This window comes from Berghia stephanieae, chromosome 2 (genome assembly GCF_034508935.2).
Source record: "Berghia stephanieae isolate SIO BIC M18660-M18661 chromosome 2, UCSD_Bste_1.3, whole genome shotgun sequence".
NCBI classification, from domain to species: Eukaryota; Metazoa; Mollusca; class Gastropoda; order Nudibranchia; family Aeolidiidae; genus Berghia; species Berghia stephanieae.
The window spans coordinates 63329583-63345329 of NC_088361.1; the positions used below are offsets into that span (position 1 = coordinate 63329583).

At 38.7% G+C, this 15747-nt stretch overlaps 1 protein-coding gene across 3 annotated transcripts in view; it reads left to right on the forward strand.

Annotated features, from left to right (window-relative positions):
• LOC144965316 (uncharacterized) overlaps positions 1-803 on the forward strand; it is a 115934-nt gene extending 115131 nt beyond the window's left edge. For all 3 annotated transcript variants that reach the window (XM_078900541.1, XM_078900540.1, XM_078900542.1), the window contains one exon: positions 292-803. In XM_078900541.1, coding sequence (XP_078756667.1) covers positions 292-369 — 78 coding nt within the window. In that variant the 3' untranslated portion in view covers positions 370-803. The remainder of the gene's footprint in view (positions 1-291) is intronic.
• The last annotated feature ends 14944 nt before the right edge of the window (positions 804-15747 follow it).

Consider the following 15747-nt stretch of genomic DNA (forward strand, 5'->3'; position numbering starts at 1 on the left):
TCATCATCATTATGATCATCATATTCTGAAATTAACATTAGTACTATCATTACAATTAATACCTCAGTATAACATCAATTATGACCATTTATCTGTCACCACAAACTCTATTTTTTGAGTACAGACTAATCACAACTCATAAAATAGAAGATGAACGTATACTTTAAATCCATTACGAGTTTAAAAGGTTAGTAACTTTTAAAAAGTATAACTTAAGACAGGTTTACACATTATTCAACCAAATGATATTGCTTACTCATTTTTCTGACTATTTCATCAACCAATAACCAGGTATCATGTCTACCAAGCCGGCTGAATGCAATGCTTGTGCATCTAGGCCCGTTTTTGACAGTCCAAATGATTCTGTAGGATACTTCGCTCTTATGTATCCCAATGGAATAGTCTGCAAGAACAAGCAACCAGTGAACGATCTTACACAGTGTACAGGAGACTGCGAGTCCTCTCCATCATTTGTGAATTATTTGAATGGTTACGATGTATGCGCTAAAGGCTGTGAAGCAACAAAGACAGTGAGCCATAATATCACCTTGACATGTGAAGATGGCTCGTTTATCGACCAGACTTACACTGTGCCTACATCTTGTTCTTGTAGCTCCTGCCCTAAGGAGAACTAAGTGGTGTTGAAATGTCTCCCTTATTAAAATGACAATTTCTCATGTTGCTATCATTTGTTGAAGTGATATTATTTTATTAGTATTTTATATTGTTTATTTTTTGAGATATTTAAATAAGATGTTGATTGTTGAATGCATACAATAAAAATGTTTTTGCAAATTTATAAACACAGTTTTTCTGGTTTGATATTTTGTTGCTTTCCTCTCAATTGTTTTCAGTAAATAATGTTTATTTTTCTTCGTTTTATTGACGCTTACTTCCTTCCAGCGACTGTTAGAAAATAGTATCAAAATTATGTCCAGTCATATGGGCAATATTCGTGTATTTGTCCATTATAATTTTTTCATTAGCCCCAAGAAAATTGGAATGAAACCTCAGTAGAGAAATGAAACTGGTGACATCAATTATAGGATGTATCCGCTTTCATATGATTTCTACTCATTGATGCTTATTTTACCTTTACCTATCTACTTTGTGCCTGGTATCTTTGTTTCCACTCTCCATTCCTCCCTTTTATGGCTGTAGTTCTTGCCTTACCCAGGTCACCTATCTAAAAAGTGTTTTAATAGGATTCCACAGTCTGACGTCACGTCCGCCTAGCAACGAATCTGCTGGCTCTAAACAAAAAAAAAAATCCGTGCTTGGTCCAGGCAAGGAATAATTGGAAAATCGCTCAAAAAACAATTTTTATCTTAAATATGGTCCAGTATTTTGTACCAGATTGTCTACACCAGTCAGAGAGTCACTCCTGCAAGTTTTACAGATTTCCAAATGGACAGGCAGACAAAAAATTGAAGAAAAAGTGGACCACTTTAGTCAGGTAAGCACGCACGCCTCGTCGAACATTTGATAGAGTTCGTAGTCCAGATCTAGGTCAAGTTCTAGCTTACGTAGACCTATATTTTATGATTAAAGTGTACAATTGCACGAAATTATAAATAAAAATACATTCCAAACTAGGTTTTTTATTGAAGTTGAAGCAAAAATGATATCTCAATCGTTTTGATGTTAAGGCTGATAAACTGAATGAGAGTTAAGTTCTACTGATAAGTGATAATTTTTTTTAAAAGGAGAACAAGAAGAAAGAGAATAAAATATTTGTTAAAATCTTACTTTAAACTCGATACCTTTATGGCAAAATGAAAATAAATAAATAAAATAACGCAACCTCTCCCCCTCCCCCCCTCCCCTCACGCAGATCTCTCTCTCTCTCTCTCTCTCTCTCTCTCTCTCTCTCTCTCTCTCTCACACACACACACACACACAAACACACATACTTTCCTCTTTTTTTTGGAAAGTTTCTCTGATTCTCTGCCATGCCTCCCCTCCCCGACAGCCGAGGTGGCAACTCTGTGTGAACAAAGCAAGATGGCGGCAGGGACCTCTCTCCTTTACCTGTGCCCGATTGTTGACACTCCAAAGTTTCCATCACCGCACTGTCCAGTACAGTACTGACTGAAATAAAGAGAAAACGCAAGTCTTGCCACACTCAACCCCAAGATCAACTTTAACTGTGTAAATTTAAGAATTCTTATTTTTATATATACCTAGTCAAAATCATCAAAAGAAGTAATGAGGAAGTGCGACATTTTGCTGAATGTGCGATTTCATAAAAGACAGGCGAGAGACCCACCAGTAACCTAGTCTCTTGCACACCTTTGATTTATCATGCATTGAGCTGGTGTCAAACAAGATAGTCTAAAACAAAGTACTTATCAAATTAAATAATATACCCAATATGCCCAACAGAATTATTGTTTTTTTTTTTAATCTTTTCATTTCAGGTGAAAGGACAAAAGATCCAACATCATCATCAAGAGTGTGTTCTTGTCACTTCAGAGATGGTGACAAAGCCAACCTCCCTGAATTGTTTGACAGAAATAAAAATAAATTGTTTCCATCAGAGCCAGAAAGAAAGAAAAGAAAAGTGACACAAGGAATTCCCACCCCATCTCAATTGGCACCAACATCAAGAAGTCCACCACCACCACCACCACCACTACCACACCACCACCACCACCACCACATCATCATCATCATCATCACCATCATCATCATCATCATCATCATCATCATCATCATCATCAGCTCAACTCTCTTCATCATCATCACAAAGTCCCACCTTTAAAAAAACCAGATTCCTCATCATCATTATTTTCCTCCTCATCATCATCCTCATTATCTTCTCCCTCATCATCATCTCAACTCTCGTCACCATCATCACAGGATTCCATCTTTTAAAAAAAAACAGATTGTAGAACAAGTGAGGATATTTTAAATAGAACAACAAATTTAATTCAAGAACAAAAAATTACAGACAAAAATAAGGAAATAGCTAGCTTTAAAAAACCCAACTAAGTTAGATTCAACGCACTTACACTGTTTCAAGCCTTACAGAAAAAGTTCTTCGAATGGAGACAGGTGTACATTCTTTTAAAATGTTTAATATTATTGTTCAATATGTTGAGTGCTTTAGAGGTAACATTATTTATTATAGTAGATGGGAAGTTCAGGAAGAGACAGTTGCATTAAAAGACCAAATTTTCATTATTACACTTATGAAACTTAGACAGAACTACGCTAACAATTGTTAGCGTTAGTGAAAGTACTATAACAAATATTATACAAACTTTTATTCATGTTTTACATAAGCCATACGCTTCTCTTTGAAAATGTTATGAAGGTTACATGCCCTTCTAGACATAAAAATAAACTATCAGCTCCATCATCATTTTTAAGATTTCCAAATTGCAGAATGATCATTGATTGTACAGATGACCAAATTGCTATTCCTAAAGAAATGGATAAACAACGGTTAACTTATTCTTCTTATAGGTCCATGAATTCTGTTAAAGCTCTTGTTGGTCTAAGTCCAAATGGTGTGATAAATTTTATTTCTAAACATGATCCAGGGTCTGTCTCGGATAAGGTCATTGTACAAAATTGTGGATTACTAAAACTTTTAATTTTAAGCCCTGGAGAATTAATTTTAGCAGATAAAGGTAATAAAGGTAAAACCCCATCCTGATTCAAGATATTTTACCTCAAGGAGTAACTGTAAATATCCCTCCCTTTTTACATAATAAATTTACTGAAAATGAGATTTTATTAACAAAAGAAATTGCTTCATGTAGAATTCATGTTGAGAGGGCTAATGAAAGACTGAAAAATGTTAACATCCTCTCATATATTCCAACCATGTTAAGAGAAACATCTGATATTATTTTTCAATTTGTTGCAGCACTTGTCAATCCCCAGTCTCCTCTTATTAAGGAGATTGCATTTTGTTAGCTTTGCCATTTATTTTGTACAACACACATATTTTGTTCATCATCATCAAATCACCATTCAAAATAATGGTTTTGTAGGTCCATACATGATTTTACATGATAAACATGACAAATTATGGCATTGTTGTATCAATGTATGTTCAATGTCATTAACATTGTTAAATAAAACCACACAAATTAGTTTTGGACTGAATCAACCCAAGGCATCATCAAGATAGATCTGTGGAAGTAAAAGAATAAAAGATTCAAATTTAGAGCTGCGACCATGCTCAATAGGCAAAAAACAAACAAACTAATAAAACGTCTGTTGTGGTCTTGTGGTATGACACTCGCTTTCAGATCAGAAGGTCCTGGGTTTGGGCCTCGCTCGGCACATAGTTGAGTCCTTGGAGAAGGCTCTTTACTCACAATCTCTCACCGTACTCAGGTGTCAAATGAGTACCTGGCGTTGTCTCTGTCCGAAAAAATTGTAATATCGCCCAACAGGCATCATGTCCCGTCTTACATGTTAAATGTTGCTGTTGGCCAGGGACCCCTTGTAAAGCACTTTGAGCACATTTAGTGGATATTACGCTGTATAAAAACTCAATTAAAAAAACAAATTAAGTGATTCTTTCATTCATCTTGCTTTGTTGATAAGGGAGAAACCCGAAACGTCCATTTTATCTGTTTTCGTATATTAAATTGAAGTTCACATTCAATTTCACAATGTTATTGATTTCTTCGAGTTTCAAGCAGCAACATTTACATTACACCTTAACCCAATAGGAAGTTTAGTTTACCGTGACTAACACTGGTCTAAATAAATCCTTTATTCATCCCATAGAGGAAATTTATCTCTAGGGTCTATTCCCAGGGAAGACTGGAATAACCACGGTGCAGCGCCGCAAATTGAGCTAGGGCGAGGTGACTTGCTCAAGGCCACACAGCGCAGCGGCGGGTGAACGAACTCGGTACCTTTCGGGTACGAAGCAAAAACCGTACCGCTGATCCACGCTGCCCCACATGAAGTATGATAAAATGTCTAGCGTGATTGGTGATTGTGATGCTCATATGAGTATTATAATAAAGGTTACAACACGATACTAAATAGTATGTAGTAGACTATAGTCAATAGCAACGAAAATTAGCGAAGCAAGACTAAGACCTCAAAGACTCAAAGTCCGTGGTCCATAAGATAAAAACACAATAATTCAATGACTCCCTCGCTCTCTCCCTAACTAAAATCGAACGTAAACAGTTAAATCTTTCCATTGGATATACTAAATCTGCCTAAACTCAAAGTAAACTGATTATTGTCCAACAGTAGTTTTACGGAGATGTGAGATTTTGAGAGTGAGAATGAGAAGACGAAATGACTTACCTTCACAGAATACTCTTTATTCTTCATGCTGGCTTGAACTTTGCCGAACATCAAGCCATCTGAGTAAGTGAAAGTCAAAACAGGACCTGACTGATGATGATTTTCACCTCGCGAGACACTTTTATGCTCATTGGAGAAGTATTTCATAAGGGCGGTGATGGAAATAGAGTTCGTGTCAGCCATTTTTCTCGACTGTTTAGAGCCAGCCGGTTTGTTGCCATGCGTTGCTGCGCAGGATTACGTCACGACTTAGGCTTTGGATTCAATAGTCTGATGTCACGCGCCCGGCAACGGCGGCCATCTTGGTTCTAAACAAAGAAAATCATTGCTTTTTATTCTTCATGCTGGCTAGAACTTTTCATTCCCTTTTCATATGCTTTGTGATCAGAATGTGTAAAAGTCAATACATGATCAAATTGATGGGGTTTTTTTTCCTCTGGATACGCGTTTAAGCTCGCCGGGGTAATATTTCATACGGCGTCCGCCATTGTTCCGATAGTTTTTTTAACGAAATCGGGTCGAACGCCGAACCCGAACGCCGAACCCGAACGGATATAGCCTTCTCACGTGACCATGAACGAGATCTGGATAGTGAAGACTCTCAAGCGGTATGCAGCATCGGATCTAAGGTCACGTGATAGAGGATAGCTTGGGTTGCTGTTGGCTTGTGTTAGGGGAGGGGCAAGGTCAGTGTCATTCAATAGTATATAATTGTGCATGTGGCGCTCTATACAGAGAGAAAATTATAAATTGATTACGGGGGAAGGTGGGGGGAGGGGGGGGGGGGTGGGTTGACCCACAAACGATCGAGGTGTTGGGCTTCGGGTAGACCATGATACGAAATCAAAGAGAAAAGGCCGCTGGTACTTGGATGGTGGAAATGGTTGGGGGGGGGGGGGCGGGGGGGCGGGGTAGTGACAATCAGCATGGGATGTATATATTAACATTAATAATATAGGCAATAGATGACCAGGGATGTGTATTGTTTGTGTATTGTTTGTATATGTTTGTGTGTGTGTGTGTGTGTGTGTGTGCGCGCGCGCGCGTGTGTGTGTGTGAAAGGGATTACACAAAAACACCTTTCTCTGTAGCTTCCAAATGATTACGTATATGATAAATTTGAAACCCACATTGTTTGAATCAGCTCACTAATTAATTCCTGAGCCTTGAGATGGTGACGCAACTATTACATACAAGACCTTGCAGTCGAGACGGCAGGGCTTTTGGGTTACACAACCACTATTTACCCATCGGTCAGCGGTACTCTTTGATGTATACAACACTCACCGCCTTTACGCAAAGCCGCCTGCCCATAAATCAAGAGATGGTCTCCTAACTGTTCACAAGCGAACTGTCAAACGAGCAATCGATGATTGGATAAGAATCTCAAGATCTCATATAATAAGGTAAGTTTTGGAGAGGTGATATCCCCCACCCGTCATCGGACAGAACTTTCATTGCGTTATATCATATGAGCTCCGCCTCCTCTTTCTATTCGGGAGTGACGAGATTAGACGAGAGGACGCGAGAAAAAAAATGGTCACGTGTTGGGCAAGTCGTTCGTTAGGCGAGCTTCGGTTTACTAAGTTACCATACGTCATTAGGAAGGAAGTGACATTACGACTGTTGACCTGATCTTCATAAGGTTGCGGTTGACCTGAAGGTTAAAAAAAAAAAGATAAGAAAAGAAAACCAAACCTACTTTTTAGGGGTTGAGAAAAATAGAGAATGGAGAAGTGCCAGATGGAAACAGAGAATAAAAAGTCACTAGGCCAATGTCAACCTCAGGATCTAATTGACATGACACCCTCCGCCTGTCTGAGAGAGAGAGAGAGAGAGAGAGAGAGAGAGAGAGAGAGAGAGCGGTCGCACAACCGACTGAGCTATCCAGCCAGTGTGGAGGGGGCCGTGTCAATTGAATCCTGAGGTTGGCATTGACCCCGTGATTTTTTATTCTCTTTTTCATCTGGCCCTTCTCCATTCCCTATTTTTCTCATCATGATTGATACAAGTGCCCACTCCACACTTTAAAAAGAATTTAGGGGTCGTATCATTTTACCGATATTTCCCTCCAAGTTTATTACAACCTAAAGCAATGTTTATTTGCTGTTATTCCTCCTCCCTGGCAATACGAAAAATGTAACTTGCGTGGCTATTCATTATTCAGTGCAAATTGATAATCGTTAGATCTTGTTGAGAGTTGAGCTCAGAATAGCATCAATCCATCGATGACCCCGGTAACGGATTAGGATCCATTCTTTCTCTTGGGTCTCGTTGTCGTGCGCGACTGCTTTCTATAACGATTGGGAGATTGATGGCCGATTGTTCGTCGTTAAATGCAAAGAACTCGGACTACGCTAATGACGGTGTTATTTACACCTCTTCTAAAACCAATCGTAAATAGAGAAAATATAGTTTGCTCGAAAGATGTTTCTATCAAGGAGGAGGAGGAGGAGACAAAGAAGAAGAAAATAAAGATACAGTGGTCACTGACTCATAGCCTACTTCTTGGGTCACGATTTTAACGGATTGTTAACCGGATTAGGATATAGAGTCGATTTTTTTTCGCTTGTCTACCGTAAGTTTGATATCTGGGTTTATGTTAGATCTGAAGCAATATGTATTTATTTGCAGGTCTGATGACCCAAAATCGCATTTGGCCTATTTTTGTAGTGAAAATACTCTCAAACTAACGCAAACTATTGTTCCCTTTACAACAATGTTGAAAAAGCCCATATTTATCTTCGGTTACTGTACCTGTAATTAATAGGTGCACGTTGATCTGAAGGTAATAATTTAATCGAAGAATGCGTTAAAGCATAAGAGTTGTATGCAACTATTACTCTCCGTACGGTGTAAACAAATTTCCTTTATTCATCCTATAGGGGAATTTTTTTTTCTTTAGGGTCTCTCTATTCCAAGGGAAGACTGGAATAACCCAGGCGTCAGCCCCAGTCCAGCGCCGCAAACTGAGTTAGGGTGAGGTGACTTGCTCAAGGTCACACAGCGCATGCGAGTATTCGTACTCGGTATCTTTCGGCTATGAAGCAGAAACTGTACCGCTGAGCCACGCGCCCCATAAAAATTAGAAATGTACGAAATAGTACCGTACCGTCTTATAACCAATAATTGAAATATCCTTTATACGCCAATTTTTGACATTTTTTAAAAGAATATTTTAAAATTGAGCTTTTATATAGAGCAATATCCACTAAACATGCTCAAAGCGCTTTATAAGGCTCCCTGATCAACAACAACATTAACATTTATGACGGGACATGACGCCTGTTAGGCGATATTACATTTTTGTTCGGACAGAGACAACTCTGTTGACGGTCAGGTAGGCCTACTAATTTTACACCTGAGTACGGTGAGAGAATGTGAGTAAAGAGCCTTCTCCGAGGACTCAACTATGCGCCGAGTGAGGTTCGAACCCAGGACCTTCCGATCCAAAAGCGAGTGTCATACCACAAGACCACATAGCCGCACAACTTTAGGACTCGCGTTTCACTATAACCAACATCAGATTCTTGTCTTACAGCATCGGATTGTCTATTTTATGGCAAATGAAAAGCTTTTCTTCAATTTTGAGATATTTTGATAATTAACTAGCTGTTCTATTATCTAGAAACTCTTATTCCGTTTTCCACTGGTTGGCTTGAAGAGAATAGTTTAAATCTAAGGATGCGACACTCTCTGTTGTTAGAACATGGGAATTATAGAACAAATGCCACAATGGACATTAAATCGGTGACCTTATTTCACGTCCCTTTTACGTCATTCAGTGTGACTCAGTAACGCCCAGAGAGATTATAGCCATTTTTATCTTCCTCACCTTCACCAGCACTGCCAACATCAACATCATATTTGTCATCACTAGTATCAAATTCATCATCATTATTATTATTATCATCACCATCACTATCGTCAGTGTCATCAATTCTGTAGATGAAAGATCTCTCTCTCTCTCTATCTCTCTCTCTCTCTCTCTCTTTCTTTCTTTCTTTCTCTCTCTCTCTCTCCCTCCCTCTCTCTCTCTCTCTCTCTCTCTCTCTCTCTCTCTCTCTCTCTCTCTCTCTCTCTCTCTCTTTCTTTCTCTTGGGGGGGGGGGGGGGGGGGAGGTAAAAGAAAGAGAACGTGAGTTTGTGTGTATGGTGAAAGAGAGAGAGAGAGAGAGAGAGTGTGTGTGTGTGTGTGTGTGTGAGAGAGAGAGAGAGAGAGAGGGGGGGGGGGGGGGGGGGGGGGGGAATCGATATACTGAGGGGGATAGGAACTAACCGTGCGGGATAAATGAATTTGGAATGATTTGGCATGCCGAGAGAACTAGGGGAGACAATCAAATTTGCTTGTATTAAATGAGTTAAATTTGTTACGAGAGAGCTGACGTGTCTAACGCACAAAAGAAAAGATTGATTGCGGCAATTCTTCGTATGCTCAATCAGGTAAAATTAATTAGGAGCGGCTGCAATAATAGATGATGTATGTACATCAAATGAACAATAATATATTACAACTTATAGAACAAATATATAGAAAGAATGACGTTAACGTCACACAGCTTTGTTATCGTTTTGATATCGCCAGTTAGGTGATGACAATCATCATCATCATCATCATCATCATCATCATCATCATCATCATCATCATCTTCATTTTCATCTTCTTCATCATCGTCATCGTCATCAACATCATTAGCATCGCCGTCGTCGTTTTCGTTACTATAATCACTATCATCATCATCATCATCGTTGACAGCACCATTTTAGATAGAGTGTAGAACGTGACGATAAGGTTCCAAAGGGCCATTCTCCCTCTTGATTCTTACTAATTATCCAGACACAAAACAATCGTATTCATCGTAGTTATTTATATGTAACTTTTACTGAAATAATAGTTAACGAACGCAATCGCCAAGCTTGTGAACGCTGCTCCCACTCCAATACATGTATAAAATTTACGTCACATCTACATACGTTCATATTTGATTTTTAAAGTAAAGTGGTTCATAGACCCATACCGTAATCTCATTTATTTGGACCGTGCATTGATCTAAGAAGGTTGCTTTGCACATACTATTATTGATGTTAATTGTAAAACATCAAAAGGTATACCCAATCCAGACCACATTTTTGATAAACAAGGGTAGGCTGAAAAGTCTTGACGCGGCTCTTGTATTTTCAAAACAATAATAGATACGAAATTGACAAAGGTATCAAAACAATGCTAGTTTATGTACTTTCCGTTTATCATTTTAAACGTCAGTATTGTCACCGTTCCTATCCACGCAGCCACTAACGATGTAGGTACTTGATATTCCATCGCGTCGACGAGGAATTCACGTGGTAAACTTCGACACCATCGAGTCATCAACGCCTGCACCTCGCCAACACTGCCAAAATTTACCCCTTTGAGGCGTCTCTTAAGAAAAAGAAAAAATCACTCAGAGCGAAATCAGACCCGTAAGGAGTGGGGAGGGGTTCAACTACTTTAAAAAATCCTCTTTCAATGTGATCATGCGTTTATATGAGCATTCTCGATTTCCAACGGGCACATACTTTCCTGTAATCCAGGATTTCTCGAACGACATTATCCATCTCTTCCCTGTGAAATTCCAAGCCTTTGTGAAATGTCATATTGTTTTATCCAGCGATTAGCTTGATTAAGTTCGTCAATTTCTTTGGTTAATTTGCTGCGGTTGATGCACTTTGTGGACGACCACTGCGAGCCTGCTCATTAATGTTGGTGGAGACAGCATCAGTTTCAGATAAAAGCATCTCACCCACCTTTGAACTGTTCAAATACCCACGAGTTACCATAAACACGCTTCAGCCGTTCATGAATGTTTCCGGGTGCACATCTTTCTGTAGTAGAGAACTCACTCACAGCACGCTGTTTATTGCATTTGGGGGGGGGGGGGGGGGGGTGATTTCTTCAACCGACATGTTGGAGTAGAGGTTCTACTGAGATACATTGAAATCAAGAAATAGCAGCTAAACAAAATTTAGTAACATTACAGAAGAATGACTTGCGTACATTTTGATCTATATTTTATACGGGTAAGTTCAATACAATCAGAGATATTCATTAGGCGTCAAAACTTTTCAAGTAAGCCTGGCATTTAGTCTACGTGAAAGAAGAGATCATGGAATATCATATTATTGTCACAGGAGAAGAAAAAAAACAATTTAATAAACAACATAAAAAACGCTTTGTGTCAGCAGTCATCTAATAATATATATCTATATGTCGTGTTATTATTGGCTTTGGGCCTCTTGTTAAGCGCCTCAAATGCATTAAGTGAATATTGCGTCATATCAGATTAAACCATACAAAATATTTAATAACAAACAAAACAGAATTGGTTTGTTTGTTTATTTCTTTTCCTACCTCCAACGAATATATCTAAATGAACGGCCACTGAGAGATAATACGTGTGAAAAGCTGCGGCTGAGAAGGTACCTCGATTGGATTTCGGCCTTGGGAAATTTCTCTTCTCTTAAGGTCGAGCCGTCTGTTCAAGGAGAGAATAGAATGGTCTGGTGAAATAATGGCAACGCCAAAAATCTATTACAATAACTTAAAGTGCATCTATTTCACTTCTAGTCTAGCTTTTCCCACATTCAGAAAGGTAGGTCACACATTATATTAACCTACCAATAAGGAAGACAAGTGTGATGTCAAAAAACTGGTTCCTATTTCATTGAAAGTGCAAAACCACTCTTCCGGGGTCCTGCATACATACATTGTGAAATTGATCTTCTGGTGTCAGAGTGATAGCATATTTTTTCTAGTCTAAATATCTGCTGGTCGTCAATAATGATCACCCATCCTCGCTCTTTCATGTCCCGTAATCCTAAGAATTTGCCAATACATCCTTCTACTGAAATAGTTATACCACATTATGTAACCTATTCATTATTAGTACACTGAAGGACTGCTTACATACACAATGATTTAGAAACCAAAAAGAGTAGAGAGTTTGATGTCACGACTTTTCTTCCCTATTCATGTCACAGAAGCAAAGCCAGCCTCATTTTACCCTTTGTCGGCCATATTCATTTTCTTTCAAATCAACATTTAAATTTTCTCATTGTATAAAAAAAAGACCGGCAGTAATAGTGAAATCTGAGTTGTAATGCTGCTGCTGTTGCTTCTATGGTGAAAACAGTGAGATGTGATGTCAAGTTAGGGTAAAAATCGAACTTACTGATAAAGGATTCATTCGGGTCTTGTCTGTTTTATTGGCACAGGGTTCCGTGCACGTTCGACTGCACCCATAAACAGAAAATCACGTGCGCTCACACAATTGGACATTATCATATACAATCACATACACACATACACACACACACACACACACAAGCGCGCACAAACATACACACACAGAGTAAGTGAGAGAGAAAGAGAGAGAGAGAAAGAGAGAGAGAGAGTGAGAGAGAGAGAGAGAGAGAGAGAGAGAGAGAGAGAGAGAGAATTTGGGTAAGAAAAGAAGTACACGAACAGTAAGAATAATGATGATATGATATTTTTTTTCATCATCATCTTGAGTGTGGATATTAGACCTTTCTCCTTAACGACCATTTTCAAGAAATTCACTGAAATTTCATACCGACCCAACACAAGAATAGAATTTTATAACTCAAAATTGAAAGCAATAAACAAGCTTTTCAACATCACTCCAAGTTCTCGCAAATATAACAACTTTTTTTTTCTTAAATTTTTGATTTGTGAAACACATCTGAATAAGAATAATTGCTGTTTGTATCGTAACATTTTTGACAGTTTCCCTACAGTTGTCAGTAGAGGGCATTAATGTCGTCCACGGGCGTATGTAGCTACCCGATCATCATGATCATAAAGACATCGCCACTGATTAGTGGGAACTGCATTCCTAGTACAATCTGAAACAGATTATAGTACAAATGCAAATATTCCTTTGTCTGTTATTGTTTGTCATGATCAGAATCTATATTGTGTCCTTGCACATTCGCAGACTTTTGAAATAAGACGACAATAAGGATTCAACGCTAACATCTGATTTTAAAATATCATATTCAAGAAAAACAAACGGATGGTCAATCTAATAAATAAAAGCCCTATCTGTGGGAAAGACTATTATTGTAACGGTTGTTGTGTAAAATGAACGCCTTACAAATCATCTGCTGTATGAAATGGAAATTTCCTTCATACATGGTCTGCAAAGAGGAGGGAAGGGGGGATAATAATAATAATAATAATAATAATAATAATAATAATAATAATAATAATAATAATAATAATGATAATAATAATAATAATAATAATAATAGTAATAATAATAATAATAATAATAATAATAATGATGACGATGACGATGATGATAATGATGATGATGACGATGATGATGATGGTGATGATGATGATGATGATGATGATGATGATGATGACGATGATAACAACAACAACAACAATAATAATAATAATAATAATAATAATAATAATAGTAATAATAATAATGATAATAATAGTGATGATGATGGTGATAATGATAATGATAATAATAATAATAATAATAATAATAATAATAATAATAATAATAATAATAATAATAATAATAATAATAATAATAACCCCCGTGTGGTGTCCGGGGTCCCTCAACTGAGAGGGTCAAGAATAGCCCAACGTCAAGCCAGCGTGTCGTAAAAGGCGACTAATGGTGTGTGATTCCATCTTTGAGTCACCTGGTCCTCCAGGTTGGGGGTTGGCAAAGGGTTAACACCCCTTTCCGTTAAACTCAAACCGTTACAGAAACACAGACAGACAAAACAAATCCTTTTTTTAGCTTGGGCGACCGAAGAGTTTCTGGAATTACAGAATTTATGAAGGACAACAGACAAAGCCGAAAGGACTCTGCTGACCGATGACGTCTTCGCCAAACAAGCAGCTTCGAATTGCGTCGTGGAACGTTCGCACCATGTATGAAGCAGTAAAAAGCTCTCAAGTTGTGACTGAGATGAGAAGATACAGGCTGCATATACTTGGAGTAAGCGAAACCCACTGGATACAATCCGGACAGAAACACCTCAAGTCTGGGGAGAAAATTTTATATTCAGGGAGAGGGGACGGGATTCATACACAGGGAGTAGGAATAATTCTAAGCAAGTTTGCCCAGAAGTCACTGAGAGGATGGGAACAATGCGGAGAAAGGATCATCATGGCGTCCTTTACAACACGGAGTCAGAAGATCAGCATGAACATTGTACAGATCTATGCCCCAACAAATGATGCAACAGATGAGGACAAAGATACATTTTATGGTCTGCTACAACAAGTCATTGACAAGTTGCCAAGGAAAGACATCAACATATTGATGGGAGATGCTAATGCAAAAGTGGGACAGGATAACGTAGGCTATGAAGGTATCATGGGACGTCATGGCATGGGAGAAATGAATGATAATGGTGAGAGATTTGCAAATTTCTGTGCATTCAACAGTTTGGTGATTGGAGGATCAGTGTTCCCCATAAGAGGATCCACAAAGCAACTTGGGTCTCACCAGATGGTGTGACAGAGAATCAGATTGATCATTTTTGTATCTCTCGTAGATTCAGACGTTCATTGGAAGATGTGACAGTACGGAGAGGGGCAGATGTTGGATCAGACCACCACCTGCTATTGGCAAAGCTTAAGCTCCGACTCAGAAAACACGGGGCCAAATCACATACAAGAAGAAAATTCGAGGTGAATGCACTTGATGGGGAAAAGAATGAGGAATTCAAACTACAATTGAGTAATAGATTCCAACCTCTTACTGAGCTCGAGGAGGACATAGATGTAGAGTCACATTGGGCAAAGATCAAGGAAGTCTACATAACAACTTGCCACGAGGTATTGGGGGTAAAGAAATCGGAACATAAAGAATGGATAAGTCCAACCACCTTGGACCTTATTGAAAAGAGGAGAACAAGGAAGGAACAAGTGAATGCAAGCCGAACAAGAGCTTCAAGACTGGATGCACAAGAGCAGTATCGAGCCATAGCTAAGGAAGTCAAAAGATCTGTGAAGAAAGACAAGGAAGCATTCATGAACAGACTTGCAGAGAAAGCAGAAGCAGCAGCGACTGGAGGAAACATGAGGATCCTTTATCAAACTACCAAGACACTTGCTGGAAAATATGGGAAACCAGAGGTACCAGTCAAAGACAAAGATGGGAAAACTATTTTTGGAAAAGAGGCTCAATGTGAACGATGGAGGGAACATTTCAACTGCCTTCTGAACAGACCACCACCAGACAACCAGCCAGAAATTTTGCCTGCAAGGAATGAGATACCAATTAGCTGTGATCCACCATCGATAGCAGAGATTGTGGGTGCCATTAACAAGATGAAAAGGGGGAAAGCTGCTGGACCAGACCAGATTCCACCGGAGGCTCTAAAAGTTGATGCGGAAAGAAATGCTGAGGCCCTGCACCCACTATTT